This window comes from Balaenoptera borealis (assembly GCF_965194805.1).
Source record: "Balaenoptera borealis genome assembly, chromosome: 5".
NCBI classification, from domain to species: Eukaryota; Metazoa; Chordata; class Mammalia; order Artiodactyla; family Balaenopteridae; genus Balaenoptera; species Balaenoptera borealis.
The window spans coordinates 55,806,620-55,818,591 of record NC_138862.1 but is presented as its reverse complement, the minus strand read 5'-3'; the positions used below and the strand labels follow the sequence as shown (position 1 = coordinate 55,818,591).

The following is an 11,972-nucleotide window of genomic DNA, read 5'->3' as shown; positions in this document are numbered from 1 at the left end:
AATGTAGTAAATAAAACGTACAAAATACTAGTTTTATTTTCATTATTCTGATTTAAGTAAATTGTCCTTAGCAGTTAACTACTACTCCCTCTGTCTCGAAACTGTCTCCCCTTTAATTTTGGTTACACAATTATCTTCTGATTTTTTTTTCCTACCCTAATGGATACTTTTTTCCTATATCCTTTTTTTCTACTCACCCCTTAAATGTTGAGTTTTCCAGGATTATGTTCTAATCCCTTTTCCCTTATTTAGGTGATTCATAGTTTCCAGTCATTACCAGAATGTTAATGCCCCCAATTTTTTATGCTGAGCCCAGATCCTTTTTCTCAAGCACTAAATGTCTCCTGTGTAGCTCCATTTAAATATACATCAAATACTTCAAACTCAGCAGAACCAATACTGAACTCATCACCCTCCCTTTTAAAAAATGTATTGTTTCTTATGTATTCCCTCTACTGTTCTTAAGAGTTTTCCAGACAAGAAACCTGGAAATCACACAGTTTACCTTCTATAATTAGTCATTCACCAAGTTCAGTTGAATTCTACCTTCTAAATACTACTTTTTTTTGCATTGTCTCTATTCTTACCACTGTTTGCTACAGGTCAGATTCTTTTCATTTTTCACATGAATCACAGCAGAGCCTCTGATTAGTCTTCCTACCTTTCCTTCCTCTCAGCCACCCTCAACATACAGTCAAAGGCATCTTTCTTCTGTATTTAGATCTACCCTCCCTTCTTCCTCCACAGTCATCCCTGAGGCAGTCCTCTGGTTCCATTGCCCCTGTGCTGAATATCCTTCAGTGTCTCACCGTTTAGCTCAGAAGAGAGTTTAAGTTCCTTAGAACTTACTGCATTCTCTGCAGTCAGACATATTAGATTGCTCTGCAGTTTCTGAAACTTGACGTACTTTTCTGTTTTCTGTCCTTGCACTTGCTCTTCTGTGTCTGGAATACCTTTTCCTCTCTTTCTTTAACTTTTAATAATCCTTCAGATTTTAGTTTTAATACCTCCATTTCCCAGGAAGCTTTCTCTGGTCTTCTCCTTCCCACACTTCTGGTGATCCTCCCTCGCTGTGCTGCCCTCTTTATAGTACTTCTCACACTGTGTGAAAACTGTATGACCCCACTTCCACCCTTGATGTTGGGGAGCAGAGCTTGTCCTCTACCCCTCTAGACTGGCCTAATGATTAAATTGACAATAAGACAGATTTATTTGGTAAATCTTTTAAATTGTAGAAACTGAGCATATTATGTAAATGATAGTGTAAGAGTCTATTCCATTTCCTTTTAGGCACGGACACTTGCTAATATGTTGAGAGAAGTTGAGAGAAAAAATGAAGAGCTTGGTGTGTTGCTGAAGTCACAGCAGGTTGAATCAGAAAGAGCCCAGAGTGATATTGAGCATCTCTTTCAACATAATAGGAAGTTAGAGTCTGTGGCTGAAGAACACGAAGTACTGACAAAATCCTACATGGAACTTCTTCAGAGGTAAATTATAAAGTAAAAGTTTCTCTGTAAGGTTAGAATCTAGAATGAACACACGGCATTTCTCTTCTGTGTCCCTAAAATCCAATTCTGAGTATTCATATATTCTGATGACACTATAAGGTAAGTAGTTAGCAAGAAACTTATGTCATAGTGCAATGAAGTATTGCTTACTCAAACTCAGTATCACGGCTGGAAATAGAATACAGGTGTCTCTGTTTCTTTCCAGTTGACTCTACTTCTTTCCTTTATTCATAGAATCATCAGTCATCTGGGATGTTAGCACCTCAAGGACAAGTTTCGTCCGTTTTGTTCACTGAGAAATCCCTAGGGCCTAGAACAGTGCGTGATACATGGTTAGACACTCCATAAATAATTGTTGAATGACCTTAGTTGTCACAATTCATATCAGGTTGAACCATATGAATTAACCATTTCTGCAGATCAAAAGTGGTTGAATATTAACAGTTGTCATATAATTCAGCCTAATAGCATAGAAATTTGGGTGTTCGTGTTTAACTCACCTCTTAATTTGTAGTCAGTATTTCTCTTTGATGTCCTTGAATGTAGTTTACTTATATGTATGACTGTATCTGCAGAATAAATTCTTATAGGTGAACTGCTGGTTTAAAGGGTGAGTGCTTTTAAATTTTTGATTGATTGCCAAATTTCCCTCCAAAAAGGCTATGCCGATTTATATGCCCACCCACTAACAAAGTATGCGATTGATCGTTTTTCCTTCCCTTGACACTTTTTATCTTTTAAGCCAGTTTTAAAACTTATGAATTATAAGGAAGACCAGGAACAGTTATGTACTTTCTACCAAACAATAAAAATAAAAACACTCTAGTTAACTTGTTTCTTGTTTTTCTTTATACTTTGACTGGTTAAGATTTGAAAAAATGTTCTTTCTCTGGTATTAATGTAGAGATGTAGAAATTTTTACCTTTGCAAGGTCCGTGTGCTTATTCTATTTGCCCATCAATAAAAATGAAGGATGGAAAATGTACAGCATCTAGAAAATTTGTGAGGACAAGGTGATTTTTAAACAGGATATTTTCCCCCAACAACTTTTTCTGAAGTCTGATTGTTAGAGGCAGCCCCGATAAAGTGGACTATATGTGTTAAGTCAGGGTGTAAGAGAAAGTAGGCAGCGGTCCAAGAGAAAATGGGCTTTCTAGGACCTGTTAATGTTCCAGACAGTGATTGAGGGGTGGGCCCAGAAGTAAAACTCCAGCCTTGAGGGGCCAGGTGAGTAACAAATAAATGAAGCTGGCTGGGGAAGGTCATTTGTAATGGTAGGAATATCTAAAGGCATTCAAATTCATAATTTTAAAAACTCTGTATGGGACTAGTAAAACACTTTACTGGCCACATTTGGCCAGTGCCACGAGTTTGTTTGTCTTTGTAGTTAGAGGCATGAAGAGAACATTTTATGCTTAAGATAGTTAGGTGTCAAAGTATTACTTTGGAAAGGATTCTTTTATGTGGTTACCTTGCAGGTAAAAATAAGCAGGACTGTAAGATGCAGAGCTATAGAGGCAAGAGAAATTTAGAATCCTCAACTACTTAATTCATTAATTTGACATTTTTACTTAAACATATATTATGCCCAAGAGGCCAGTGATGAAAGGTGCAAGTTTAATTTTTTTTAAAGACGTCATCCTTTTTATAGAGGGTGTTTCAGTTTCTGGACTTAACTATAAAGATAGAGGCATGTATTTTATAGCAAATTATGTAATGCAACGTTATCTGTAAATGAAGCTCTTCATCCATAAATATGACGTTAAAGCCCCACATGTTTCCACTTCATAGTAATTTTTACCTCCTCAGTCAGCCAAAACATATCTTTAATATCTTTTAAAGTTATCTAACTCTGTTTATGTCCCGCTTGTTCATGCAACCTTCCTCCTCTTCCTGCAGTATATGCAATTTGATAAGAAGAAATGGTAAAGAAGACACTGAGTTTCTTTTCTCCATCATATGTGTTCCTCCATAAAAATATCACCTCATCTCCTTGTCTTTTCAGGCATGAAACTGCTGAGAAGAAGAACAAAAATTTACAGGTCACGTGTGATTCTCTAAATAAACAAATTGAGAGTGTGAAAAAGTTGAATGAGTCACTCAAGCAACAAAATGAAAAGTAAAATCTCTAGTTCTTTATTCTAATTATTTTGGATTTTTCAAAAACAAAATGATTCCCTGTATATAGAACATTGCTTTTTATAGATAAACTTAATGGAATTATTACTTATTGTAGATATAAAGTGCATATTTGGCAGAAGTTAAGGGTGATTACCATTCTTCGGAATTTCCTCTTAAAATACTTGTTGGTGAGAAAAAGAAATGATATGATTCACTGATGTTTTCTTCTGTATTGTTTTATAACTTCAGAACTATTGCCCATCTAATAGAGAAAGAAGAACAGAGAAAAGAATTACAGAACCAACTGGTAGACAGAGAATGTAAGCTAGCAAGTAAGTAGCTTATTTAACAAATTGTCTATATTTTAACATATCTTGTGTTGGAAGAAAATCAAAGCATGAGTGGTTTTTAGTTTGCTGTTTCATTATTTTCTACTTCTCTCATTTTTTTAAACCTTAAATCACATCTTAAACAGCTCTCCTTTTCTTTCCATAACATTTTACAAAGTAGTTTAGTTAGATTGATCAAATTGAAAAAGCAATACATTTTTTTGAAATCTAGGAGTTATTGGAAATGATTGCCCTTTTTAAAAATAAAAATTTTTTAAAGAATGTAACAGCAGGTGGCAGTGCTAGGTAACTTTTAGTTACTAGCTTCTTAATGGTAGTAGTTCTGAAATGATCCATAAAAACATTTTTGTTCTAACTCACTTGACTTAGAGCACAGACATCTACCTATATAATTTTTCATAGTTTTCTCTTGCCCTTTCTTTTCTAACCCTTAACTCTGAGGATTGTCCTTCCCCTCATTACTATATATTGTGTTTAGAACAGAGGAAGAGGGAAAGACATGGAGATTTGGCATTTTCTGTAGAATACTGGCATAGGAGAAGAGTTTCATGGTGTTTTTTATTCATCAAGTACTGTGTAACTTTTATTTCTAGCAAGATGTTCTTCTTCTTTCTAGTTGTCTCTTTTTTGCTCTTATATAACATAATAGCTTCTAAACCTTTTCAGGGTAATGTCAGTATAGGACCTTTGAGTACAAAGCTGACTGTTTGTTTGTTTTAAGACCTGGCACAAAAAATAAAAGTACAAGAAGAAAAGATTGAAGTCTTAAAAAGAGAAACGGAAGATAAAGAAGAAGCCATTGGTGTCCTTAGAAAAGAGTTAAATAGAACAGATCAAATAAGAAAAGAATTGAGCATTAAGGTAAGAATCTGTTGCATTCTCATTTGCAGTGAAATGAAAAAGTCTTATTTTGTGAAAAAGGTGAATTTGGATAAATTAATGTTCTGTTTCTTTAGTAATTTTGCTTAGAAGATAATATTAGAATCTCAAAGTGATTTGACAGTTGTTTGTTATGAGGGCTCTCACAGTGTGAAAACTTGTATTTCCTAAAATTATTACACATTAATTAAATGTATACTTTGTTACAGCACTTGCTGCTTTAAAGGGGGCAAAGGATACAGAAAGGGGTTCCCAGTTCTTAATGTCACATACAGGTAGCTACCTGTATATATGTATATAGCTGCATCTCTCTACTTATAGGGATGGTGATAACAATAATTGTAGTTCGTATTTGTTTAGAACTTTATAGTTTACATAGGACTCTTTGAAATGTTTTTCTTAATCTTCCTCCCTTTAACAAATATATTACTATATAAGTATTAATAAATATTTTCATCCTACAAATGAAACGGAATCTTGGGTTAAGTTACTTGCTCAGGGTTAGTCACATAGCTAAGTGAAACAGTAGTCTTATATGTTCTAAGGTCATTGCTCTTTCTACATTATCATGATTGCTTGAGTGTGGTAGCCATGAATAGTGCTTTCTGGACCATCTACCACCAGGAAGATGAGAACAGACCAAGATTAAAAAGACTGAACAACTATAGAGCATAAGTGACAGAAGAGGCATAAAATTTAATTCCACATTTACAGATATCCTGGTTCTGCCTTAATGTGTTTATCTTAATAGTAATTCTAAATAATAATATGTAGTATTTTCTGCAAAAGTCCAGCTGCTAGTATTGACTTAAAAAGACAAATTGAACGTGTCTCCCCAATTTGTATTATATTGTTTATCAACTACTGATCTTAAACTTACCATATAATTGTTAACTAAAATATAATACATATCGTAATGTATCTTTTGATATGGTTGTCTTACAAATAAAAACAAAGGACATCTTAAAGCATGTTTCTGTGAAGAGAAAACACGCTAAGTTGTTTGTTTTCTTCAATTTCTCTCCCCCATGCCCCTTTTTTAGGCTTCCTCCCTAGAAGTTCAGAAGGCTCAGTTAGAAGGTCGTTTGGAAGAGAAAGAGTCCCTGGTGAAACTTCAGCAAGAGGAGTTGAACAAACACTCTCATATGATAGCAATGATCCACAGTTTAAGTGGTGGGAAAATAAGTCCAGAAACTGTGAATCTCAGTATATAGATATTATGTATTTATCTACTGGGAAGGTGGGGTAGGAAAGGTAATTTGTGACTCCAAAACAAGAGCAAATTATTATCTAATTATTAATTTAGTAAAGAACCTGATCTGATACATGTTTTTATTTGGTCTTAAAGTTTTACTTCTTGTTTCTGGATTTTATTGCTTAAAGCTTTCTTTGGTTTTTACTTCAGAATATTCTTAGCCTCCATTATTGTTTTTTCTAAGGTGTTTTCTTTTTCCTTAGTTGCTTTCCACTCTCTTCTGCTTGTTTAACTTATTCTCATTTGTGATTAGATTTTTAAAATCAGATGTCAGTGAATGTATTTTTCCTTCTACTTTTATTGAGATATGATCAACACACAGTACTGTATGAGTTTAAGGTGTACAACATAATAATTTGACTTACATACATGATGAAATGGTGACCACAGTAGGTTTAGTGAACATCTGTCATCTCATAGAAACAACATCAAAGAAACAGAAAAAAAGTTTTTTTCCCTTGTAATGAGAACTCTTAGGATTTATTCCCTTAACAGCTTTCATATATGAGGTAAAGAAAACAGTGTTAATTATCTTTATCATGTTGTACATCTCTAGTACTTTGTCTTATAACTGGAAGTGTGTACCTTTTGATCACCTTCATCTGATTCCCCCTTCATCCCCACTCAGTGAATCTAAAATAACTTTATTACTGCATTGAAAATGTAGTAAGATACATGGTATCAGTTCTAAATTTTTTAAACATGCAGTGAATATTTGCAGAAATAATGTATAAAAATTAGAAAATAGCTGATATATTGTGACTATATTGTTTGTCACGTAAAAAACTGTAGTAACTTACAGAATTATCAATATTTATGAATTTCTTACGATTTTCATACAGATAACTTGGATTCTACCTTTGCCACATATTCAGAAATTTATTATTTGTTGTTAATTCTGATGTGAATTTCATTTGATATATTGTCTTTCATTTACATAGTTTTTTTTTTTTAAATAACTGTTTTTAGATGGCTATTTTAATTAATTAATTAATGTATTTATGGTTGTGTTGGGTCTTCGTTTCTGTGCTAGGGCTTTCTCTAGTTGCGGCGAGTGGGGGCCACTCTTCATCGCGGTGCGCGGGCCTCTCACTATCGCGGCCTCTCACGTTGCGGAGCACAGGCTCCAGACGCGCAGGCTCAGCAATTGTGGCTCACGGGCCCAGTTGCTCCGCGGCATATGGGATCTTCCCAGACCAGGGCTCGAACACATACCCCCTGCATTGGCAGGCAGACCCTCAACCACTGCGCCACCAGGGAAGCCCCTACATAGTTTTTAATTAGGCTGTTTAATTTTAAAGCATGACTTAAATGTCCTTATTTAGGTATTTCTTTAATACAAGGGAATTTTTCAGTACTCTTCATTTGAATCAAATGTTCTAAGTAGTGTTTAAGAAGAGTTTTTATATTAAAAATTTTGGTTGATTTTATTGCTATGGTATTACAACCATTGATTTTACTTGGTATTTTCTTCACTATTTGTATCTCTGTTTGACTTAGGTAACTTAGATTTACTTCTATTTTTCAACCATAGTATATCTGAATTTATATTTAGAAAATATATTTTTATAATTCACTAATTACATTAAATAATATCAAACTAATAGTTCTGTATATTTGTATACATTTTGTACAGTTCTGCAAATTTTTTAAAAAGCATTGTGTTGTGTAACACATTTTAAATTGCTACTCTTTCCATAAGGGGTACATTCTGTTTCTTTTTGAAACTGCATGCATTTTCAATTTAATATGAAAAAAAATGTTGAAATGGATAGATATGACTGAAGAACAAAAGGCCCTGTAAGATAAAAACCAAAAATTCTATAAAATAAATACATAAATGAACCAAAAAGTTCTAGGGAAAATCAAGCTAACTTTACAGTTTAGACATCTCAAGACACTGAGCCTAGCCAAGGGCTGCCCAGTTGAACTTTTTGTGGTGATGGAAATGTTCTCTATCTACACTGTCCAGTACCATAGCCTTTAGCCACATGTGGCTGCTGAGCACTTAAAATGTGTCTAGTGCAGTGGAATAATTGAATTTTTAATTTTAACTTTAATTGCCATCCTACTGGACAGTGCAGATCTAGCCATTCTTGCAAGTATGCATTTATTTAAGCCACTCAGTTTGCCTATTCTTAAAGACCTATATAGGCAGAGACTCCATATGTTTTTCAGCCTTTCTTTAATATAGTAGTTTTAACCTGTTAATCTCTTCTCCCTGAAGAAGAAAAGCCATATTTCAGTTTTAAAGGTGAGTACTGTCATCCATCTTCACTTCTCTTTTTTCATAGTCTGTCTCTCGTAGCATCTTTCATATTGTTCCTGTTGTGTTGTTTTTCTTAACCTTAGTGTGTTGGCTACCTTTTTTTTTTTTTTTTGCTTTTTGGTTCTGTGTACCTCAGATCAGAAAAACAAGTGTGCATGTGTAAATGTGTGTATTTTTTCTTCTTTTGTAAAAAATTTTATTTTAAGCAAGTTTGAGTCACTACCATTGTCAGAGTTTTACAAATGATTTCTATGTGTGTATTCCCATTTCTTAATGGGGAATACAAAACTAAGTAAATGCATCATTATATTAGAATTGTTCATATTCTCTAAGAATTTTGCTATAAAGAGTTTGAATCCAAGTGTACATTAACACACTTCCTTATACTGTTTACACTTGCTACTTGAACAAATAGAGTTTCCATGGCTGATTGGATTTATACTAAACTGTCATCTATTTCATGTCAGGGCAGAAAAAAAATGCTCATTAAAACTTAATGCTGTGTTTTGGGGGAAAATTGTCAGATTAGTGCCCTTTTAGTTTTCTTTATTATATGTTGCAAAAACTAGTTATTTATGTTAAAGATATAGTGAGGTTCTATCTTGAGTTAGGACTGTTAGTTAAATGAAAATGTAACTGAATTTCAACTTCTACTTGAGGCTCATTCTTATATGTTATAGGTACCTCTAATCAAGGTATAGTCACTGAAATACATAACCCTATTTTACTTTGATTTTTTTCTTTTCCTCTTTTCAAATAGTTATGAATCGTACTTACTACTTTGCTTTTGACTTGCCTACTGTTGGATAAAACACATGTCCTGTGTGTGACTTAATTCCTTTGCAGAAATCAGCATACATTTTCTGTAAAGGGCCAGGTAGTAAATATTTTAGGTTTCGAAATACTTTAGGTTTCGTGAGACATACGGTCTCTCTTACAACTACTTAACTCTGCAATTGTAGCATGAAAGTAGCCGTCCGCAGTACGTAAATAAATGGGCATGGCTGTGTTCTGATAAAATTTTATTTACAAAAGCAGTTGAAACTTTGCTATTAAATGTTATATCTTACTGATTAATTTGACCCTTTTATCATTAAGAAATGTATCACTTTATCTTTGGTAATCTTTGTCTTCACATCTATTTTATTTGATATTAATATAGCCTTTTTATGTTTTCTGTTGGCCTGGTATATCTTTTTTTTTTTAATCTACTTTTAACCTGTGTCTTATAAAATGCATGACTTGTAGACAGTATGTAGTTGGGTCTTGCTTTTTTACCTGTTTTGACAAGTAAGTCCTTAACTTTCACAGTCCACTTGGAGTTAATATTGTACTACTTAACATAAAATGTAGAAACCTGACCACTGTGTGGATTCTCTTATCCTCATCCTTTATGCTGTGGTTGACATGTATAAGTATGTACATTATTGACCTCCAAAACAATGTTGTGGTTTTTGCTTTAAACAAGTATATAGAAATACCCTGGCTTTCAACATCATAATATATTTACCTATCTGCACACAATAAGACACACAAAGTAGTGCCTTCAATGTAGCATTACTATTTTTCCTTCTGGAAATAATAAGTAACTTGTGGGAAGATACTGCAAATATCCTGTTTCTTCCAACTTTTGCCTACTAGCTTTAGTGTCCATTGATGATTCTCGCTTGGATCAGTTATTACTCAGGTGGTTGCCAAGTGGTTATTTTCTTTTACTTTTTTAATGGACTATTGAACATTTTGTTAATACTATGATATACTGGGCATAACAGTCTAAATTGAATTATCTGTTACATCATTGACAAAATACAGTGCTTACAGTTTTACAATTAATAGAGTATGTACTTTTTTGTTTGCATAGTCTCATAAGCCAAGAATTTTGAGGTTTGCTTTCTGTAATTTGAGAAAATAAATAATACATATGTTAAGCATATTGAATATTTTTTCAAACCACAGAGCCCTTTTGATATTATCTTCCTTCCCAAGCTCCCTAATTTGACAATTGCTCATTTAGATTGTAAGATTCTATTTGTTTCAGTCACTTGGCCTTGGCTCTCTCAATGATCTCCAAAAAATATTAAATGCATGTTACCTGTAATGATAAATATTTTGAGTTAAGAAACTGATTGTATATTTTTAGCATTCACTGAGTTTACACTCAAGATAATAAATTTTGAAGAAATAATTAAGATGAACAAAAAAAATGACCTATGCCTTTAAAAGGTAGATGGTTTATTTTATTTTTATAATACCGATAATGAGCCTGATAAGTACTTGAAATCGCATGCCTCTGTAATCCATAAGTTGAGAGGAAACATTGTAAAAATTAAAAAAGCATGGGTTCTTTGAGGTGCAAATGTCCTATCTGGTCTTCTCTGGAACCCTCATCTCTGCTGTCTTTTTAAAGGCAAATTTTAAAAAGATGGTAAAGTAATTTAGAACGTGACTTGTCAAGGATAAATAGAAATCTTAAGTGTCTTTTCTGTAAACACTAGTAAAAAGGGTTTAGCCATCTAGATAGGTGACCTTGATTTGTTCCATCTGCTAGAAGCCCAATTTGAATCCAACCCCTTGTAACTGATGGCTTATGTTGTACCTGACTGAGGGCTGAAATTCTGAATGGGAACTATGAGGCCTCTGTGTTTGTTGTATGTTCATATGTATATGTGTGTTGTAGGTGTATGATATTGCCAAAAATGAATTCATAAGAGAGCTCTACTTAATTGGCATTAAAAAAAAATTAAGTGCTTATATAAATACTCAGAAATAAAAAACAATCTGGCCAGAATGAATTTTCAGGTTCATGTCATCTGGAAACTGATATCTGGCATTGAAGGTGGCTTAAGCTTGTTGGTTTGATTAATATAGACATGTTTCTAGAGTCATCAACATTAAACATAATACTTCTGTTGTACCTAGGTTTATTAGAGGTCAAATAAGACCTTATTCTGTTACAAATTTGTCAACAAGAAAGGTAACTCAATGTGAAAAAACTTTTAAGAAAAGTAAAATACATGTTTTTAGTAAAAGAAGTTGTAAAGAATGAAAAATACTGAAAAGAGTTATGCATGATCAGGATTTTGTAAGGTTGGATTGAATTTAGTTGGTAGATGGATTTTGTTAGGAATGGGCTAGATAGAACAAGACTGGATTTGGTTTCTCCCTCCAAAGTATTCTTGAAATGCTTCTTTTGACAACAGATTATGTGAGTTTCTTTGACTTTAAGTGACTTGTATTTGCTTTTGAGCTCTTTTGTAACTTTGGTTAAAAAATAAGTATTGTCTCACAGTGACCTATGATCTTATTTGACCAAGTGTTTTAAAACTTTTTGACAAACTTCCCAAATACCAAATTTTAATTGTTTCTTTTGATTTCCAGCTAACTTTGGGGTACTTTAGAGGGCCCCTGAGGTATGTTAAAGAGAAATATTTAACTAGGATTATTTGGTATGTTAAGTTAAATGTAATCAGTTGTAATTCTGGTTATTATAACCAAGTTTCTTTATCGATTACACTGTAATCAGATGTTTTACCATGGCTTTTAAGTCTTTTGTCATTTATAGATATTTTTGTACTCTGAAGCTGTTACAA

At 33.3% G+C, this 11,972-nt stretch overlaps 1 protein-coding gene across 1 annotated transcript in view; it reads left to right on the top strand.

Annotated features, from left to right (window-relative positions):
* Positions 1 to 10,310, top strand: part of CIP2A (cellular inhibitor of PP2A) — a 31,344-nt gene extending 21,034 nt beyond the window's left edge. Inside the window, exons 17-21 of the mRNA XM_082394667.1 lie at positions 1,291 to 1,487; positions 3,514 to 3,627; positions 3,879 to 3,961; positions 4,701 to 4,840; positions 5,902 to 10,310. Coding sequence (XP_082250793.1) covers positions 1,291 to 1,487; positions 3,514 to 3,627; positions 3,879 to 3,961; positions 4,701 to 4,840; positions 5,902 to 6,072 — 705 coding nt within the window. The 3' untranslated portion in view covers positions 6,073 to 10,310. The remainder of the gene's footprint in view (positions 1 to 1,290; positions 1,488 to 3,513; positions 3,628 to 3,878; positions 3,962 to 4,700; positions 4,841 to 5,901) is intronic.
* The last annotated feature ends 1,662 nt before the right edge of the window (positions 10,311 to 11,972 follow it).